General features: G+C 41.2%; 1 protein-coding gene across 1 annotated transcript in view; it reads left to right on the top strand.

Moving 5' to 3' along the window:
• Window positions 1–95: 95 nt before the first annotated feature.
• Window positions 96–22,102, top strand: part of dchs2 (dachsous cadherin-related 2) — a 33,684-nt gene continuing 11,677 nt past the window's right edge. The window contains exons 1-16 of the mRNA XM_081610921.1: window positions 96–3,112; window positions 5,142–5,336; window positions 5,424–5,655; window positions 6,654–6,890; window positions 10,374–11,402; window positions 11,476–11,663; window positions 11,973–12,072; window positions 12,144–12,313; window positions 13,192–14,035; window positions 14,541–14,780; window positions 17,189–17,323; window positions 18,176–18,385; window positions 19,539–20,399; window positions 20,484–20,597; window positions 21,284–21,495; window positions 21,582–21,733. Coding sequence (XP_081467047.1) covers window positions 1,382–3,112; window positions 5,142–5,336; window positions 5,424–5,655; window positions 6,654–6,890; window positions 10,374–11,402; window positions 11,476–11,663; window positions 11,973–12,072; window positions 12,144–12,313; window positions 13,192–14,035; window positions 14,541–14,780; window positions 17,189–17,323; window positions 18,176–18,385; window positions 19,539–20,399; window positions 20,484–20,597; window positions 21,284–21,495; window positions 21,582–21,733 — 6,650 coding nt within the window. The 5' untranslated portion in view covers window positions 96–1,381. The remainder of the gene's footprint in view (window positions 3,113–5,141; window positions 5,337–5,423; window positions 5,656–6,653; window positions 6,891–10,373; window positions 11,403–11,475; window positions 11,664–11,972; window positions 12,073–12,143; window positions 12,314–13,191; window positions 14,036–14,540; window positions 14,781–17,188; window positions 17,324–18,175; window positions 18,386–19,538; window positions 20,400–20,483; window positions 20,598–21,283; window positions 21,496–21,581; window positions 21,734–22,102) is intronic.

The raw sequence follows: 22,102 nt of genomic DNA, 5'->3' as shown, positions 1-22,102 counted from the left end.
AACCCAACTGCAAAACTGGTTTTATGGACAATGGAGTAGAAATAACCTTTATTGTGCCTCAGTGGGGACAGTTTTAGTGTACAAGCAAATAGATTTACAAAAAAAAAAAACTATTAAGAATAATTAATGTACAGTAAGGGCAAATTTACAACATAAAATACTGTGCCTTTACAAAAAATATGCTGTGATTTTAAAAGTGATGTGTAGCATAATAATTTAAATTTTTTTACAAAATGTACATGTAACATGCCTCCTTGCAAGAGGTGAAAATAAAACTGGAGAATAAACTGCAGATTAACAATATCAGAGATGCAGAATATTACAGGCTTCAACTAAAGGAGGATCAGATAAATGTACGTCTAGACAGGGTGGAGTGATTAGGAAGTCATTTTCCACATTTAGGTAAGGAAATATTTTAATATTTCATTTGTAGGGATGAATTTGCACAGAGGTGCAGTTAACAGATGTAAAGACTTAAGTTTGAGTTTAATGTCTACTGTGTGGAAGTGCATAGCATAACAATTAGAGGATAGTCAGACAATTTAATAATCAACATTTCCTTGGATAAATCTTATTTTGAACAGAGTGTATTAGTGCAAACACTTAAAATAAATCAATGGTGTATAAAACGCAACTATTATAAAAAGTTAGTTTTTCCTGCTGTTGTTAAAAATAATTATACATTTATAAGTATTTGTTTTGCGTTAAATCTGGTTCACGTTTCATTCATTCATATATATATAATATATAGAGGTTTTTTTTTTCTTTTTTGTGTGGCACTCACACCTTAAAAATAAAAATTTAATTTATTTTTCACCAGCAGAGGGAGCCTCTTCAACACTCTTGCCAAAGCGAAACAGCTTGTTGAACTATGTTAAACTATTCGAAGTTTATTTATAGCCCTCATTTCATTTCATTTGATAAGAGTAATCACAGATTTTCTCCATAACCGATAGGGTTACACGGTCTCTGTCTCTCTGGTCTCCTGTTTCTAGTCCAGATCTGAGGCCACCTGCCAGCAGGGTCATCTGCTGTCCTAATTACATTTGAAGCAATCACGGCCACAGATGGGGCCGATCTGCGTGGGGCCCGGTGTTACAGCCTGCAGGGAGGAGCTATCAGTGCGCAGACTGGACTTTTGGATGTGCCGCATTGTGTGAGATGTTCCAGCGGAATTACGCAGTATCGTGCCAGAAGTTCAAGATTTCAGTTTTCCTGGAAAAACACCTTAAATACAAATGGATATTTACTGGAATCTGCGAAAATACGAGATAAGTTCACCAGCTTTTGTTTTTACAGTGGTTTTAAAACGCGACTGACGCGAAAAAGATGTCGTTTTTCTTCACCTTTTACTGAAAGGATCCCAAAGAGTGAACGAGTCATGGGCGAAAGGAATGCGCCAGTTGCGCTCCTCCAGGTGTTCCTCCTGGCGCTGTTTTGCGCGCAGTCGCTCGGACGGGTCTTCAACCTGACCCTGTCCGTGAAGGAGGGCCTGCCCGCTAAAACCATCGTTGGAGATCTGGGAGCGGTCCTGAGCGCGCCGAGCACCGGCTTCTTCATCTCAGAGAGCAGAGACTCGTATGTGTTCAGAGACCTGGAGATAGACGCGGACACGGGCATCATCTCCACGGTGGCGGGCCTGGACAGGGAAAGCAGAGACCGGTACGAGTTCGTGGCAGCTACTCTCACAGGAGAGATGATACGGGTGAGGATAGAGGTGGAGGACGTGAACGACCACTCACCTGTGTTTCCCAGAAAGGAAGTGGAGCTGGGAATCTCAGAGCTGAGCCCACCAGGGAGTCGCTTTCCGCTTGAAGGCGCAGCAGACCGGGATGAGGGGGAGTTCAGCACGCGGGGATACAGGATCAGAGAGAGTGAGATGGAAGAATTGTTCCATTTGGATTTTCGAATCGGATCTGAGAAGCAGCACAGCCTGGATCTGGTCCTGAACAGCAGAGTTGACAGAGAAACACAGGACTACTACACTCTGACCATTGAGGCCTTTGATGGGGGGATCCCAGCCAGAACTGGGACAGTCCAGGTTGACATCCGCATCCTGGATGAGAATGACAACCCTCCTGTGTTCAACCAGAGTGAATACCACAGCTCAGTACGTGAGGATGCTCCCATCGGGTCCATTGTCTCCCAGGTGCTGGCCAGCGACCGTGACCTGGGTGACAACAGCAGGATCACTTATGAGATCAATAGGCGGCAGAGTGACCATAACCATGTGTTCTCCATTAACGAAACCACAGGATTTATTTATTTGAACAAGCCGCTGGATTTTGAAATTCAACCGTTTCACGAGCTGATTGTCAGAGCCAGAGACGACGGTGCTCAGCCTGAGTACAGCAGCACCTTTGTTGGTGTCAAGGTGCTTAACATCAACGATAACAGCCCCACCATCAGTGTGCTGTTCCTCAGTGAGACAGGAGAAGCTGTGGTGTCAGAGGCAGCCGCCGTTGGAGAATACGTGGCCCGGATTTCTGTGTCAGATCCAGACCTGGAGGAGCATGGAATCACTGTATCTCTTGAGGGAGGAGATGGGAAGTTTACCCTCAAGCAAACAGATGATTTTCTGTTTGCGTTGTGTGTCAACTCTGAGCTGGACAGGGAAGGAAAGGATCTGTATGAGCTGAAGGTGCAAGCATCTGATTCTGGAAGCCCTCCTCTGAGCAGTGAGACACTTCTCCTCCTGAAGGTGTCTGATGCCAACGACTGCCAGCCGGTCTTTGAACAGGAAGTGTACACTGTCAACATTGCTGAGGATGCTCCTGAGGGGAGTTCCCTCATACGAACAAGGGCCCGGGACGCTGACGAAGGCGTCAACTCAAACATCAGATACTCCATCCTGAAGTCACACCAGGACGGCCTGGTTGCCATTGACCTGACCTCTGGCCTGGTTACCACAGCCGCAGGCCTCGATAGGGAGACTCAGATGGAGGTGTGGTTCCTGGTGCTGGCAGAGGATGGAGGGGAGCCATGTTTGTCGTCTACAGCTACAGTCACAGTGCTGGTGGAGGATGTGAATGACAACGAGCCAGTGTTCCAGCAGCAGCTCTACAACGTGTCCATACCTGAGCACATGGACGCTGGAAGCTGCTTCTTACAAGTATGCTCTAGCTAGCTATCTTAAAATTTGTATGTTCCAATTTTGAAATCTATATTCTTAGGTTCTCCTTTTTTTTTTCTTTTTTTTTTTACAATATTTGTTGTTACTAAAATCCATCCAGCCATCTTCTTCTGTTTATCCGGAGTCGGGTCGCAGGGGTAGCAGCCTAAGTAAAGAGGCCATGATCATAGATTTATTATCATAGAAGAGGGTAGGAACTTAGATCGACCAGCAACTAAAATAAATAATCAAATAAACTTTAAGCTGAAGCCTTGAATCTAGGGCGGCTCTGACTGCAGTTTTCTGGCCGATCACCAATCTTTAAGAAGCCTGACCTGCCGATTCTGCTAATTTGATTTTGGCAAATACTGATTTTTTTTTTGTCTCAAATGTTGCTAAATATAGCAAGAAAATTGCTGAGACAGCAAAAGTGGGGTGACTATTAACTGCAAACTTGCAGACATGATCTGGTGGGCTGGTCTAATAGTCAAACCTCTCACAGCAGAGCAGAAGAGGACAGTGGCTGATTTTTAGACCTTTTCTGAAGTCGACCAGATCGGCTTTACGTGTCAGTATTGGCCGATCTCCCAAAATTGAGAGATTTATCAAATAGTCGATTTATCGATGCACCCCTACTTGAAAACTACTTTTCTACCCTCACATTTTCAGCTTTTAAATGAAAGCTAGAGATCCTCACAGTCGAGTCCTTTTTGTGCTGAGTGGATTTTTTTTTTCAACTCTTGAGACAAAAGTAGCTCTGAGTCTGACAACACAAAGGCATCAGTGTTGTTTCACCAACAACACAGTCTACATCCCAGGATTTCAGCTCAGCTTCATGGCCTTCTTATGACAGACTCGATGCTCCGTGCCACTCTCCTGCAGCCCGGCACCAACATATGCCAATCACAAAAGAAACCTCTCTAATCACAGCACAGAATTGATTCTAAGAATTGATCATAGGTAATGTGTGAAGGGACTTTTGCATTAGGTGAGGACTATGTAGTTCTGTTTTTATAAATGAATACAACATTCCTTTAGTGAGTACATGAATAAGTGAGACGTCAGTTGTTTTTTCTCTTATATTTATTCGAAAAGCCGAGTTGTATCAATGTGTTGGTGATCAGTGTGCTCTAGTCCACGTTTCATTAGACTCTGGCCTGATGTCTGTAAAATGTCCCGTGATCAGAGTTCATTCATTCTGAGCCGTTATCTTCTTTATGGCCTGGAAATGATCTGCCTCACTGTAAATCAGCCTCTTGTCATGGTCGTAGGCGGACATGAAAGAAGCTGTCGGTACTGAGGTGTTTCTTACTGTGATGATGTTTCTTTGAACTATACAGCGATGACACTCCTCGCCCTTTGACTTTCAAAGATTTTTTTTTTTTTTGCACTTTTATTATGTTGGCCTTCACCAATGGAATAACTCATTATATGATTCACAATTTCCAGAGATGTGGAGTTAAAACAGACTAGAACAACTATGATTAGATGAGAACACATTAAAACAAAACTAAGTAACATTTTATAAAATGGAAAAATACACGATGGATTTTGTTATTATCAAATGGATTAATTAAATATCTAATTTTAATTTTAAAAATAACTTACTTTACCTGTTTTTTTAACCATTGTGAGAGTAGTATGTGTTTTTCCTCATATATTTATTCAAAAAGCCGAGTTGTATCAGTGTGTTGGTGACCTGGAGTGAAGACTGTTGTATTTAAACATCACCTGACTGATACAATCGTTTAGGACAGATTTTTTTTAAATGGTTAAATCCTCATTTTTAATAAAAGAAAAACATCCACTTTAGGAAAAACAAAGCAGATGTCTGTTTTTCACAAACATCACAAAAAAAAACATCAGGCACGTGATTTGTCTGGACCGATGTGTCCAGACAAATCACGTTGCCTTTTCATTCTGGCACCACTGGCCCTTAGAGGGCATTAGAGCAGTCATGATTCTGATGTGGCCCCAAATGAAAATAATTTTGACATCCCCATATAGTATATATATATCTTTGCTTTAGGTTGTTGCCACGGATGCAGACAGCCCTGAGTTTGGTGCTCTGCTCTACTCCCTCCTGTCGGATGGATTCGACAGTCAGGAAAGTCATCCTCTTTTCCAAATCGATCCTCACACAGGAGAACTGTGTGTCTCTCAGGATATCGATCGGGACGACGGGACGAGTGTCCATGACATTTTAATCAAAGCTGAAGATCCAGTGAGTGGAATCAATGTCATGATTGAGAGACGATGTCAAAGTTTTCTTAAATTTTCTTAGTTCTAACTCTTTTTGTTTCTCGTTCAGGGAGGCCTGAGTGCTCAAACATATGTTCACATTGAGATACAAGACTTAAATGACAACCCTCCAGTGTTCAGCCCTGAGGAGTACACCGTGAGCGTCAGCAGCCACGCACCGCCTGGTACCGAGGTGGTCAACGTTATCGCTACGGACCAGGACTCCGGCCGGTTCGGACAGGTTACCTACGAAATTCATCCAGGAGACATGTCCAGTTTGTTTACACTGGATAGACACACAGGTGGACTATATTTATATTTTAAAACTGTAAAACTATACTTCATTAGTTTTGTCTGTAGTTTTGACACCCACCTCTGTCATCACTACACTGTTCACCAGTTCATTCCAGAAACGGTTTTAAAATGATTGACTGCAGACCCTTGAATGAACAAATTATTTTTAATCTCAGATTTACTCTATTATCAATCCACCAGCCAAGTTTAATGTCAACAAGGACCAATCCTCTTATATAGTTGCTATTGAACAATATGTTTGTTACTTAAATCTTTATTGCTTTAAAAAAAAACACCTTTACTTAAATTGGACACTTTTATTGTGCTTTATGCTTCATTTTCAATACATATAGTTTTGTTTTTGACTATTTAATCCAGCATTAGGAGCAACATCAACATCTTAGCTCAACATTTTAGGTTTATTTAACATTTTTATTTTGTTGAGCACTTTGCTAATTTATCTAAAATAACTTATTTTAAATGAATTCCCACCTTACCTCACCTTATAAAGCTTGTTCTTCTAAGAAGCTCCTTTATTAACTTAGAGTTGCATATAAAATGTTATCAGAGTGGCTTCTAAGCTTGATTTGTTGCACAGATTCACTTGTGTTTAAGCAACCTGTTTGAGTGTCAGTTGTTTTCAGGGATAAACGCCTTGTTAGCTGCTCTAAATCCCAATGATATGATTCCAAGTGTCACCACTCAGCAGGGGTGGAGCACAAAGCTTAAAAGCTTTGGATCCCAGTGTGGCTGGGGGTAAAACCAGGTCTATGTACAGCTACAAAAGAATTTAAAAGTTGCGAAAAAAGAAAATACATCATCAACTTGTGTTTAACAACAGTCTAAATGCCACTTTCTAACATCAAGTGGTTATTTTGACTATTATTCAGAGAGCTAGATTAAAGAAATAAAAAACAGCTAGATAAATCTGTTATTTTTGCATCATCCTAGTTAAATGAAAATACTAAGCAAACTCTATCTGATTTATTTCTGATTTTTTTTGTAGGAATGCTCTTCTTGAACTCTTCTCTGACACACTTGGGTGCAGCCAGCATGAAGATCCTAATAACAGCGCAGGATGGAGACGGCTTGTCTTCAGCCAGACCCGCAGAGGTCACTATCAACGTTGTCCAAAGTGCTGAGGCTCCCGCTGTGTTCCTGAGGTCGCGCTACACCTTCACAGTGCCTGAAGACGCACCGCTGGGAACATCTGTGGGAACAGTGGAGGCCAGCAGCCTGAGCGGTGAGTGGAGAAGGAAGCAGAAGGCGTCTGTAAGCAGTAGTAATCAGATTACACTTACTTTATTGCATGCTGAAAATCCAATTACACATACTGGACAGCAGTATTGCATTGCCTTTAGTGTTAATTGCATCTGCGTTTTGCATCTAATTCTCCATGATTTATGAATAAAATGGAAATGAATAGTATCTGCACCAAGCTGAGCTGAACTGCTCAAGCTTTGGGTGTTTTCTAGACAGCTTCTCCTGATGTGTGCACAAGCACTATATGTGTGCACAAGCACATATATCACAATATATCTGGTGCAAAAGTATGAACTAATATTATAAATCTAAGTGATTATTTAGTTAACACTGTGACTTACATAGTTTTTTTTATGTAGATTAAACAAAATAAATTAAGCTTAGCTGCCTTCCTGAACCCAAGCACCTCAATGTTAAAGAAGCTGTATTATGTAAAATGTAACTTTTTTTAACTTTACATCATTGATTCTTTTATGCATGTTTGAGAAATCTTTTAATCTCCACAGCCACCATTCAACTGCGCAAAACACCTCACTCCCACTCAGCTCCTTCAGACTAGCTAGCAGAAATTAGCCAACACCTGGTGGAACTGTGCATCAGTTGAGCTCATTATAGGAGCTGCTTCTCAGTGAAACGCTGGTAAAAACTTTGTTAAAGGGTTAATAGAGGAGCCATATTGTGACGGCTTCCTGAAGACGGAGTTTCAGAAAGAGAGTTTTTAAAGAGACAGAGACCCAATTGACCAACTCAATAATGATAACTGAAGTTAAGATAGTTACTTGATTGGACTATAAAACAATACTATGTGCTTGGAAAACACATAATACTGCCCCTTTAATAATCTAAACCGTCCAATTGAATACAGTATGCACATGCTTAAAATGTCTGGTGCAACTGTTGTGCTGACAATGTATTTTTAAACTACATGGAAAAAATACAGTACAATCAAATTGTAAAGCAAACCTAATTAGACACACACATTAAAACAGAAAAACAAAATAATTAAGCATCATGTTACAACTCTGAGGAGAGGCTCAGTTGGACATCATTTGGTTCTTCTACAGACCAGCAATGAGCAAACTGATTTTACTCTGGTGCCATCCTACACCCACCAGCTCCTCTAATCATTTACACACCATGAGTAGTAAAGATGGTACTTTGTGATCTGGTAGTATTTTCTGGAAAACATTAATTCAGTTTTGTTCGTCTCAAGAGTCAGCTTTAAGCAACACAGTGTTCCCTGCAGCAGGAGGCTCAGCCTGGGTTTTCTTCTGTCACCATTCAGGGTTCAGACAGGTGGTTCTAGACCTGTGGTTCTGGTCCCTGAGACTCTCCACTTTGTGAATAAGGAATTTTTGACACATCTGTTGAACCTCAGATACCAGCTGTTTACATCTGACTCTGGCATTGGACGTCTGATGGTTCCTCTCCTTTGCATCCAGAACCAAAGCTGTTAGGAACAAATTATGTTCTACTATTTTTAAAATGCTGTGGTTTTAGGGATTAGTCAGAGAAAAAGAAAAAAAATTCAAACTAAAATAGTACTGACTGGAGGTAGTTTGGTCCTTGAGTTTTATCAAGATCCACTGAAATATCCCATTAAGGAAAAGAGAAGTTTGCATTCATTTCAAAAAACAATTCCAAAAACATTGTCAGCGGGATTGAAGATGACACAACAAACACCAACAGGGGAACTGAAAAATTCAAATCTACAGATGAAAGAAAATGAGCAAACTGAATAAATAATAATAAACATAATTTCACTGAAATAACTACAAGCACACTGAACTAAATGTGATTTACAATTCTTAAGTCAAATATATAAATAAACAACAAGCCCAGGAAAACCCAAAACGACTGAAGATCCTGATTGTATAAAATGAAAAATAGTTCATTTGAAGGGCAATGAAAGGTGACACAAAATGGGATTAGACAGGATTTGTATTGTTTGTGACAAAAACAATTACAGAGATATCAGTCGAATCGACATCCAGAATAAAAAAAGGAGTGAGAAATTTCTATTGTTTTCTTTGATCATACACATGTCAAATCGACATTATTTACCATGACTGATAATATTATCATGACAGCTTATTATGTACAATTTTTTTGCTCTGTTTTATAAATATGCGTGTTTGAAGGTTTCCAGGATTATTCTTACATAGACATGCTGCTCCACACAACTCATTAGTTAAAGCACTCAGCCACACACACCAGACAGTCATTTAAGGCTCTCTAATCAACTTACAGACTAACACTTCAGTCTAAAGTAGAAACAGCAGGGGCCGCCAATGTTAAGCCCTATATGCTTGTTTCAGTAGGTTGTAACTGAAACAGTGTGTGTGTTGAGATGCAACACACACACTGAGGAGATGATTGAGATTATTGGGATTTTCTGACCTTTAATGTAATTAATGTACTCTGTGTGTGGGGGTGTGTGTGTGTGCGTGTGCGTGTGTGTGCGTGCCATCGTGTGCACGTGTGTGTGAGAACTTACATTTGTTAACTATAAGGACCATTTCCTTGTGCTGTTCTGTTTTGGGGTCATAGGTCAGGTTTAAGACTAAGGCGTGAATTGAGTTTAGGTTAGTTTTCGGGTTACTGGAAATGGTTAGTTTTACAGTAAAGGTCAGGGTTAGGCTATAGAAATGAATTAGTCTTTGTAAAGATAGAGAAACATAATGTGTTTATATTCATAAGAAGTATGAATCCATGTTGGTGATCTGGTTGTACAGAGTCTGTATCTCGCAACATGTGACATTATTTTTTTCTGTAAATAGTAACCCTGATGGGGTTGACCTCAGTCAGACGTCTCTTATTTCAATTACTATTTTAAGACAGATTTTGTTCAACTTTACAATAATAATACACTAGCACTTTAATGCCTACTTCCATATTGATTTTATTTGTTATTTTTATTGTAGTTTTCTTTTTTATAACATTGTATTATTTTTTTTTGCATGTTGTGTTCTTTGTTTTATGGGACTACAGACAGAAATTCGCATCTTGCTACATTGCCATATTGTATTTGTGGCAATGTCATTTAAGTCATTTAAGAAACAGGCCTATATGCTTGTTTCAGGTAAGTGAGACTTGAGTGAAACTCAGGTCTCACTTACTTGCCACATTGTATTTGTGGCAATGTGGTACATTCATTAATATGCATTGTCCCATTCAAATAAAATCAGTTCAATTAAATACATTTTCTATATTATTATGATTCTAAGTTGTCTTCATCATCAGGTTGTTAGCAAGTATTTTAAAACCTTTCTTTATATGGTGGCTGTTTTATTTTTTCTCTTTTTCTCATCAGTTGTAGTTGGCCAAGAAATAATTTATAAATGCATCTAGAAATGGGAACATATTGTGTTTTTGCCACAGGTTGTTGGTAAAAAATAAAAATAAAAAAAGTCTAGATAAAACTCCATAGTGTATTGAAAAGCTTTATTTCATGTCTTTCCAGACGCTACAGAGCCCGTTTCTTACCGAATCTCTTCTGGAAACCTTCACAGTTGGTTTTCTGTCCATCCAAAGTCTGGTGTGATCAATACCATCAAACCTCTGGACCATGAGTCTCAGCCTTATGCCCTGCTGTTCCTTCAGTCCTACACAGACACTTCTCCTATTTACAGCACCACCCAGGTCAACATCACCATCACTGATGTCAATGACAATGCCCCTGTGTTTCCCAAGAGGAGAGACACCATCACTGTTTCTCGAAGCACTCGGCCTGGAACAGTGCTGTTCATCGCTCACGCACATGACCATGACAGTGGTGCCAATGGCATAGTGCAGTATCATCTGAAAAGCAGCAGAAGTGAAGTGTTTGCCATTGACTCAAACCTTGGAATGGTTAGACTTAATAAAAGCTTACATGTGCTCCAACATCAAAGATACAACCTGGAAATCTTGGCGAAAGACGAAGGAAAACCTTCCCTGAGCTCCACCCTGACCCTTTCGGTTAACATTGACCACACAGCTGCAGATGATAGCCTGGCCTTTGAGACGCTGGTCTACCAGGTGGAGATAGGGGAAGGCTACCGCAAAGACTCCCGCGTCATCCAGGTGAGGGCGCACCGCACCCGAGGGTCTCACACTTCAAACTCAGGCCTCACTTACTGCTTGGAAGCCGAAACTGGATTCCCTCTGCCTCCTTTTCGCATCCACCCAAAGTCTGGATGGTTGTATCTCTCCAGGAATCTTGACTTTGAGACCGAGTCAAGATATCGTTTTCAGGTGTTGTCCACCTCCGGAGAGGCTTCACTGGCCAATGTCACAGCAACAGCAATGGTGACTGTACTGGTGCTGGACGTCAATGACAATCCCCCAGTGTTCAGCAGTGATGTGTACTACTTCACTGTATCAGAGGGGTCATCTCCACAAGGCCTGGTGGGAACAGTCAGAGCCAAAGATAAGGATTCTGGGAAGAACAGCCAGCTGTCCTACATCCTCCTCTCAGATGGGAAATACTTCCGCATCAATGCTAAAACAGGTAAAAATGGTTTCATTACCAGCACCAGCCAGCTGTTTCCTCTCCTCACTCATTTCTCTCTTCTCTTTTTAAGGTGAAATCATCAACTGGGTGGCGCTGGACCGGGAGCAACACAGCCAGCACAGCCTGACCGTTATGGTGACAGACCAAGGTCACCCTCGTCTCAATGCCACTGCCAATGTTCATGTCCTGGTTACTGACATCAATGACAACACTCCACAGTTTAATCATCTGCCTTCCAACAAAGAGCTGAATGTTCCTGTAAGAAATTTGACTTAGACGGCAGTATGAACGAACTGAGTTTGGAGAATCACAGCTTGGTTCTGATCAGAGTTAAAATGCTTTTACTGTGGGTTTTTGTGCACCTTTATACTGAAATTATGTTAGCGCTTGTGTTAAACTGAAGTGTGTGTTACAAAGTAGCAAAGAACTGAATAAAGTGAATAAAATCTTTGCTCAAACTGATTTAAAGCTTCAAGTGGCGCCACACACAGCAACAGAAAACCAGAGCAGAACCATCTCTAAATGTGCATTCATGTACGTATTATTCACGTTTTGTCTTCATTGCAGATATGTGCAGGTGTACCTGTAGGATTCTTGGTGACCAACATGTTTGCCAAAGACTTGGATGCTGGAGAGAATGGAACCGTCACCCATTCACTAGTAACAGGTGAGTGTGAAACGTGTTCTCTGCTGCGTAGAAACATGAGTGAGATCCTGAATGTTCTTGTTCTCTTTCAGTTGGATCAGAGGAGAATGGTCTCAAGCACTTTGAGATTGACAGTAAAAATGGAGACATCAGAACCACGCAGCTCTTCAGTCAGAGAACGGAACCATTTTACACTCTGAAGATAACAGCCAGGGATGGTGGAGCCCCATCTCTGGAGGACACAGCAGTGGTTCACATACAGGTTCGTTCGTTCGTTCGTTCCTTCCTTCCTTCCTTCGTTCCTTCCTTCCTTCCTTCCTTCCTTCCTTCCTTCCTTCCTTCCTTCCTTCCTTCCTTCCTTCCTTCCTTCCTTCCTTCCTTCCTTCCTTCCTTCCTTCCTTCCTTCCTTCCTTCCTTCCTTCCTTCCTTCCTTCCTTCCTTCCTTCCTACCTTCGTTCCGTCCTTCCTTCCTTCCTTCCTTCCTTCCTTCCTTCCTTCCTTCCTTCCTTCCTTCCTTCCTTCCTTCCTTCCTTCCTTCCTTCCTTCCTTCCTTCCTTCCTTCCGTCCGTCCGTCCGTCCGTCCGTCCGTCCGTCCATCCATCCATCCATCCATCCATTCATTCATTGCTCAGTCTGAGGTCGGGTTGCAGAGGCAACAGCCTAAGCAGAGAGCTCAGAAACTCTCCCATCCTGGGTCTTCCTCTAGGTTGCCTCCCAGTGGAGGGAGGCGTATTAAAAAAATTCACAATTGGTTTCATTTTTAAGTTACAAACATTGTCTATTTTATTCAGATTCTATGTTCTTTAGGTGACTCTTGAAGGCATTTAGGTGCACTGGATTTTTTAAAAAGTTTTTTAAAGTATAGGGGGCTCAGTACAAATATACATTAAATTTTATTGGTTTCAACATTTTGAAAATCATTAATAATTATCCTTCTGTTTTACAATCACACATGTTGGTCTTCCACATGGAAATAAAATATATTTAGTTAGTGGTTGTAGCCTGAAAAAGAAGACATCTTATTGGTATAAGTGCTTTGCCACAGTAACTTTTTATTTTAGTCTTTGTCCAATTTGAAGTAATTTTCTTTTTTTCTCAGATACAAGAAAACACATTTAATTTGGTGCATTTCTGCTGCAGGTTTATGGGTTGGAGGATGAGTACGGCAGCTCAGATCACCAAGCAGTGAGGCATTTCTCGGTTAGGGAGGACGCCGAGCCTGCAACGGTCTTCGGCTCTGTCAGCGTTTCGGATAAAGACAGGTTTCAGTATAGCATCACCGAGGGAGACGGGAGCATTTTCTTTGGAATCGACGGCACGTCTGGCGACATCTACGTCAACCAGCCGCTGGACTATGAGTCTGCCAAGCAGTACTTCCTGGTGGCTCGAGTGGAAGACATCGGTGCATCTGTTGGCTTGAACATTTCCATTCTGGTGAGCGTCACGGTGGAGGATGTGAACGACCACGCCCCCTGGTTCCCCGACAAACTGCTGATGTTCGGTCTGAGGGAAGACGCCGCCGTTGGATCGCTGGCCTTTGATTTTCATGCCAGAGATGCAGATGGGACTTTTGCAAACAGTGCCCTTCGCTACACTCTGACCTTTGACCCTGAAGTCAGTGGATCACCCCCACACTTCCCCTTTCACATGAACTCACACACAGGTGCAATGACAGTTGCGGCACCGTTAGACCATGAGAGCACGCCGACGTTTGTTTTCACTGTCGCTGCCACAGACCAGGCAGAGAGGATGGACGAGCGTAAACAGACGTCAGTGACGGTCCGGCTCCTCCTGCTGGACGTGAACGATAACCGGCCTGTGTTCGTGTCTGCTCACTCGGTGCAGCTGATGGAGGACACGGAGGTGGGCAGTCTGCTGCACCATTTTGTGGCAATAGATGGTGATCAAGGGGAGAATGGACTGATCTCCTACTCCATTATAAATGGAAACAAGAAGGGATTCTTCTCACTGGAAGAGAAAACTGGTATTTGTTTGTTTTTGTTCATAAACTAGATGAGCGCAAAACATGTTTTTTAATATTATTCTTACCCCAAAGCAAAATGTATTTTTGATGGTATGAATTCCCCTTTTTCGACATTTTGACATGTTACAGCACCAAACAAGGCATTTTTTGGTATCATATGATGCTACCAAACGGTGCACACACTGATCAAATGGAAGGAAAAATACATCTGAGACCAACAGCTGAGGTTTGAGAAGAGCTGCACTTAATAACAATATTAATTATTGGAAAGCTATTATTAACGCTTTCAGAAGCCATATGTAATATTGGGACTAGTAAAAAGGTTCTCAAGATAAATTAGACAAAAACTGAACTTTTGGTTTACATCCAAATAACTATTACAAAAAAGTAATGCTGCTGCAGCCAAGGAAGAATAAATTCTATATTTAGCATTTCTATCATTCTTCCTTTACTAATGGAATATTATTTCCTCAGTTGACTGTTTAAACTCTCTTATCCTCCTTAGGCCTTCTGTTTCTCTCTGCCCCTTTGGACTATGAGACCCAGCGTGTCCACCGTCTGACAGTCCGAGCAGCGGACCAGGGCGTCCCCTCTCTGTCCTCCACCCAGACCCTGACGGTGGAGGTGGGAGATGTTAACGACCAACCCCCCATCTTCAGTCAGACCACCTATGTTACTAGTGTGGTGGAGAATAAAGGCCCTGGAGAGCCACTGCTCAGAGTCTCTGCCTCTGATATGGATTCAGGTATTGATTAGAAGTTACTTACCTTCATCTTTCCCTTTAAATATTAAGATTCTAATGATAATTAATCAATACATCCATACTTTTAAGTGTTATTAATAGTATAAAAGGTGAAAAAACATTTTGATAATTTTTTATGCTTTTATTAATGTGGAACATTATTTTTAATGAATGGCACATTTACAGCAAGAGCAGATTTGTTCTGCCTGACTAATTCTATTTTCTACTTAAATACAAAACTAATCAAAATACTTTTATTTATTTATTTTTTTGAGAAATGCATTTTCTTAAAGAAACTGTTTATCTAACAAAATCATCTACATAAATTTTATTTCCTTCTCGATAAACATTTCTGAATTATTTTTTTAGATGAAAAACAAGGAAACAACACTTTCAGTTCTTAATTTCAAAGCTTAATTTTCTTATTGTCTGATTATAAACATTCCGCCAGAATGAAGCATGAATCAGAGGAAAAAAAACTTAAACAAGAAAATAAATAGAACTCAGTCAGTTTTAAATAAATTAACTTCATGCAGTTTTTTTACAGCCTAACATGTAGCTCTAAAACAGTGCAAACAATGTAGGAAATATATACAATATAAGCATAAATATGCTAATGTTATTTTACACACACATACACACCTATTACCACTATATAATTAGTGCATGTTAGAGATCAGAGTGGGAAGAAGCTGTTTTGAGTCTGTCCATTTGCATATCAAACACATTAATTGTAATTAATTTACTTTAATACCTTTAACAGCTATAAAGCCTGTCTGGCTGAAAATTGCAGTGCTTCTGTACCGTCCCTAGATGGCAGCATCTGCTTCTGGACTTAAAGCTTAGAAAGTTACAGCAGGAAAACGGCTCTCCATAAACAAACACATTAAGTTAACATAAAACTCAAAGAGAACAAACTAAAGTTTTAAAAAATATATTTTTAAGACTAGTTTCTGCAACTTTCTCAGTTTAGTGATTAAAAGTTTGGAGAAAGTTTATGCCAAAGGTGACTAAATAACTAAAACTTTGCTATGTCTGATTGACTGACAGCATAACAGTGAATTGAAGTTATGGTTTGCTTTATTTATATAATCCTGTCAGAGTTGCGGTTGATCATAAAGTTTATTCATATGTCCTTTTTTCAGCGTCTCTCAACCACAGTGCTTATTTTTCATCCTGCTAAATTTCATTCATATGATCCTTATTTATGGTTCCTACTCAACACCTTTGTCCCATTTATTTTAACACGTGGGTGCTCGCCCTCCAGAATCACAGTCTGTCTCATGGCTCTGGCAGTCGGAGTCTTTTTAAATGCTGGAGGTTGGAGGCTGTGCAGCAGAAGGTTCAGGAGGTGGGGAGGGGTTGACTTGAACCAACATTCCTGTGACTGAGAATTGTCCAAGAACAGCAAGCACACGGCTCCTCTGGGAGATCTGAGTGGTCGTCTCTCGTGATGATTGCGGTAATCCAAGCCATCTGTGCCAATAGGAGCAGCTTTTTTTTTTTGTTCTTTTTTTTCTTCTCAGATTGCCTCGGCTCGCAGCTCTTGGCGCTCTCCCACCATCTTATTTGATTATCGTTTGTGCTGCTGTTTTCCATAAGCTCCCACCAAAGACATCCATTGTTCTGTGCTTGTGATGATCTATTTATCCACTTCATGCATGTTAAGCAGTCAAAGGAGATTTTGAGTCTAAAAGAAGGATGACAGTTTCATTTTGTGCTGGTTAGCACATTCAAGCTTTGATCTTGATAGGAAATATGTGATTTAACTGGTTGCAGGTTGGTGGCGAAATGTGATTTGCATCTCGAGCTTTGCATGCACACAGCTAAAGCTACTTTAGTCTGTTATTAGATGTTTCTCTGAGCTCCAGTGAGCCAGTGGAAGGTCTTTACAGCTGGGTGATGTTTTCTCGCTTCCTGGTTTTAGCGAGAACGCCAGCAGCAGATCGCTGTCAGCAGCTCAAAACTGCTTAGCAATAAACGATGCTGCTTGAAGAGGACTATCATTAACAGAGGTTTCCTCAAGGCTGAAGACTTTTTGCACGTACAAAACACCTTGACTGTTATATCATCATCAGTCAATTACCACAGACAATCAATCAACTTTATTAATACCGTTTGATGGATTTGGTTACTGTGAGGTTACTCAGGTTACCAGCTTTACCAGACGGGAAACTTTACATCATCTCAACAATATTCATAAAAATAACAACAATTCAAAAGAGACCGATACTCAATACTTTGAAATATGAAAAACCATAAAAACAGTAGAAAATACAAAAAAATCCCTACATTTTCCTCTTTAGGACTAGCTTAAAAATGTAAATAAAAGAAGATCAAATAAAACAATGCTAAATTTTGATCAATCAAAACAACCTGTGTAAGTCCCTGTCCTGTGTTCCTCCAACCAGAGGACAACGCCGTGGTGTGGTTCAGCCTGCTGCCGGGCCCCGGCTATGAGCTGTTCAGCATCAACCCGTACACTGGTCTGATCACCACCACCACCCACCTGGACCGAGAGCAGGAACAACATTTCACCCTCAGAGGTACAACGCCCGACTACACCCAAACACTGATGAGTTCATCTTTCAGGTCTGACTGCAAGCTCCAGACAGAACCAGACCCAAACCTCCGAGTGAACATTTCTAACTACCTTCCCACCATGCAGCTCATCATTACATTTGTTTCCCTTCTGATCTTTTATTTTAAGGCAGATGATAGTAAAGTTGAGTCTTTCAAATGATAATAACGCAACCTAATTGCATTTCAGTCTGTTTCTTATCAAAGTCATAAAGACGTCTGCCTTCAGTGTGAGGGTGAACTGATCCTGCAGGCTGATTTATGTTGAAGGAAACTGAGGGTCTGACCGGTGTGCATGTCCAGCCTGGGCTGACTACAGCCTTCTGTTTGCTTTCACTCACACGTGGCTGCACGCCGTAATTACGCTCACCACCCGTCCAGCCATGGTTAGTGATTAAAAACGCTTTCAGATGTTTTATAACAATATTTGTACAGTCACCAGTAGGACGAACAATTAAATCCAATAATAAAATCTTAATGACAGGAAACCTTGAACGTGCTGAAGCCCAGCCAAAATCACACAAGAGTTTTTGTCAGGAAATACTAAAATATGTGGTGACAATTATCCCAGCAGGAAGAATTTTCATAAAAAAAGGTATTTTAGACTGTGTATTAAAAGCTGTATGGATGCATTTATCCTATCTATTTTTTTTCCTTTCTTGTATTTTTACTAAATAATAAATACCTAAGCTCAATTTCTTGGTCTGGAGGAGCAAACCCCAAATGTCCCTCTGAGCTCCAGGTTGTTTCTGTTGCATTGTGTCAGTCTGTCTGCTAACTGTCCCTTATAAAAACTCATTTGTGATTTCTGTCTGCAGTCCAGGCTCGGGACAACGGTTTCCGTCCTCTGTCGGGGACAGCCACTGTCTTGTGCTCCATCCTGGACGACAACGACAACCCTCCAGAGTTTATGCAGCCACTGTTCCAGATCAGCCTGCCAGAAAATCTTTCTCCTGGAGTTATACATACAGCTCTTGCCTCTGACTCTGATCTGGGAGAAAACGGCACCATCCACTATTCTATACTAGGTGGGAAACCCTCATATGGCTCTACCTGTTAAATTTTAAAAAAGAGGAATACATTTCCACCAAAATACTCAGAAGACTGGGGACATTTCTGACGGAAATTTCTGAGACTAATCTCAAAATGTTCTTGTTTTTTTTCTAGCAAATTTTTGACTTTTCATAAATTTCCTGTATTTTTTCTTTTAAAAATTCAGAGCTTAATCTCAAAATTTCAGTTTTTTTTATCAGAATTTTACTCCTTTTCTATGTGCACTGGCCCTAATACACCATCGTAGAAAAGTGTGTAACTGTGAAATGTGTTTTTTCAGAAATACATGTCTGAAAAGTGTGGCATGCCTATGTATTCAGGGCCCTATGTCACCTTTCACTACAGTTAAAGCTGCAGATGTTGGGGGAGGAAAACTCTTCTTATCAGCTTTTCATATCCACTGCTCATTTTCCTAAGCAAAGTAGAACAAGTTCACCTTTGAGCATCAATTTTCAGGTTTTTGCACAAATTTTCAAATAAATTTAGTTCTGAACTTTGACTTTTCCAATCCAACAGGTTAATATAACTTTGATATAACCTTTCCATTGTTCCATCCTGTATGGTGGACCTCCACTGCAGCCTGAAGTGTTTTCAAGCTTTTGCCTTGTTTTGCCTTGTGTTTAACCTCCTTCATCTTAAGAATACCATCCACACAGCATGATGCTGCCACTGTAATGGTGGTGTTTTCAGCATGATGTGGAGTGTTAGATTTCCAGCATGTAGAGTTTTGCATGTAGGCCTCAAATTTATCCCAACGCACAGCCTTTTTACGTTTACTGTGCTGCTAAATAAATACATAGATACATAGCACAAAAACTGTAATTTCCCTTTCAGTTCACATTTTTGTATGACTTTGTGTTGGTGTGTCACCTAAAATCCCAATAACACATTGCACTCTGTGGTCGTAATGTAACAAAACATTAAAAAGCTTAAAGGATATCAATGTTTTTTTTTTTTTACGGTTTTGTGTTTGCTGTTTCCGTTTTTTGTTTGCTGTTTTTAAAAAATGCTCACACTTCACTGGAATTGTATAATATCAATGTTTTATCTATTTGTAACAATCCAAACTGTGAAAACCTGAAATGAGCTGCGCTCTTTTGTTTTTTTTATTTCTTTAAACGACTTTAGGTGAGGACTACGGAGGCCGATTCACAATCAACAGTGAGACCGGAGCGGTCAGCACCATGCAGGCTCTGGATCGGGAGGAAATTCAGAACTACACTCTCACCATTCAGGCTCAGGATTCGGGCCCCGCTCCTCTCAGCTCCACCACGCAGCTTCTCCTTCTCCTGCTGGACCAGAACGACAACGCCCCCTCCTTCAGTCCTGAGAGCTACCACGCCTCCGTCAGCGAAGGCTTACCGCCTGGGGCAGAGGTCTTGCAGCTGACCGCCTTTGATCCCGACGAGGGACCCAACGGAGAAGTGACCTACACCCTGACAGACGACAACAGCCAGGGGACTTTTTCGGTGGACCCCTTCACCGGAGTGGTCCGCACCACCAGGTCTCTGGACAGAGAGAGCCGGGCTCTGTACACCCTGAAAGCCGTGGCCACAGACGGCTCGGCTCAGGGCCCACTGAGCTCTGTGGCTTCACTGACCATTCTGGTGGACGACATCAACAATAACGCTCCCATCTGTGACCAAAACCCACTTCATGCCTGGGTCTCCATTAGGACCCAACCAAATCAGATAGTGACCACAGTAGTTGCTACAGACGCTGACCAGGGAGAGAACGGGACGGTCCAGTTCAGGTTTTCAGGCGAGGAGAGTATGTTTGACATCAACTCTGCTTCAGGAGAGATTTCACTCAGGAGGCGAGTGAGGGCGGGTTTCTCTGGCAGAAAGCTGGAGGTCCTGGTCTCAGACAGAGGACGTCCTCCGCTGACCGCCACCTGCCTGCTGTTGGTCCATCTGAAGGGAGAGCATGACGGGCTTCAGTTCACAAACAAAGTGTACAACGCTACCATCAAGGAGGACAGCAGAGCAGGTGCGTCTCATCGCCTCTGCTCCAAATGTTTTCAATAAATAATACAAATAAACTGAGCAACATTTTCATGTTATGTTTCTCAAGGTACTTGGATTACAAAAGTGGAGGCCAGTGACGACACCAACGGCAGACAGAGGATAACTTACACCATATTTAGTGGCAACGAGAATGCAGCGTTCTCCATAAACCGCTACACAGGTACAGAGCACATTCAGACTGTTTTATTCCTTTCTTTTTATTTCAAAGCTGCTGCTGTCACATCTAACATTAAAGGGTTAGTGCAGGGAATCTGTAGTGCCTCACACTTGGATGTTTTAACATTTGGTCAAATTACACTTACAAACGTCAACTGTTTTTTGTGATAAATCAACACAAAGTAGCTCATAAACAAAAAGCACATATGGTTAAAAAAAAAAATCAATTGTTGGGGGAATGTGTCCATCAGCTGTGCACATCAAGAAGCTGAAAGTTTGGCCAGTTCTTAGTAAAACTGCTCATCCTCAGTCAGATTTAGTGGAGAATGTGTGAGAATCTGTGTTCCAGTGGTGTCTCTGAGTCTTAATTTGAATTAAACTCATAAATATAGCTGTCACTCTATGGTTACATGTCCATCCTGCTGGAAGCTCAACCCCAGTCTCAAATTTGTTTTAGCCTTTAGCATTGACCCCTAGTTAGCTCCTCCATTTTCACTTCATTCATGAAGTGAAAATGCTTCCCCTGCTGAAGAAAAATATATATTTTCTGTCTGATTGATTGTTTTACGTTCAGTCTATGCTCTAAGCTGTTCGTCTGACTGAAAGTAGCTGAGCTAACACAGCTTTTAATGGCTTTTGTTTTAGCAGCAGATAATTTTTTTTACCACCATTTTTGTCCGTCTTTGTTAGGTGAGATCCGAGTGCAGAAGGAAAACTCCCTGGACTTCGAGGTGAGCCCTCAGATCCAGCTGGTGGTTCTGGCTGACAGCGGGCTGCACACGGCCCACTGCAGGGTCTCCGTCACGCTGCTGGACGTCAACGATAACGCACCGCTGTTTGAACTCAGCAACTACAGAACGGCTGTTTGGGAGGGACAAGTTCGTAACACCTACGTCATGCAGGTACAGACACTTTATCCACCGTGTGGACAGATTCAGTAGCAGTTGGGCTCTTCAGTGATTCTTATTGTTTCCTGTATTTCAAACAGGTGTTTGCCTCTGATGCTGACAGCAGTGAAAACGGACAGATTGAGTATACCTTCCTGTCAGGAAACATTAATGAAGCTTTCATTCTGGACTCTGTGAGAGGGATCCTTGCTACCAACGTTCTGCTGGACCGTGAAATAACTCCCTCTTACAGGTAAGAACAGCGTGTGTTAAATAAACTTCTGCTGCTTCCAGTGCTTTAAAATAAAGCCCAGTTGCATAGAGAAATATTGATACATTATTTATTTAATATTGAGTCAATAAAACAATCCAATTTCTCTAATCAGAGGTTAGATCTTCGAGGTTAAAGTGTGTGGTCACTTTCAGATTGTTATATAAATGAAATACCTCTTCCTGCATGCATCTTAGATACATTTTTATGATATACTTAAGATCTGCAAATACATACAGAACATTTTTGCCTTACCTGAAAACATCATATTCACTACATGTAGTATTTATTTAATTTTTAACAACTTAGGATTTATAGACAGAACACAGAACACATATTTACCGTAAAAAC

This window comes from Poecilia reticulata, chromosome 1 (assembly GCF_904066995.2).
Source record: "Poecilia reticulata chromosome 1, P_reticulata-male-v2, whole genome shotgun sequence".
NCBI lineage: Eukaryota > Metazoa > Chordata > Actinopteri > Cyprinodontiformes > Poeciliidae > Poecilia > Poecilia reticulata.
Note: the sequence above shows the minus strand (reverse complement) of the source record. Positions and strands in the feature narration are given on the sequence as shown.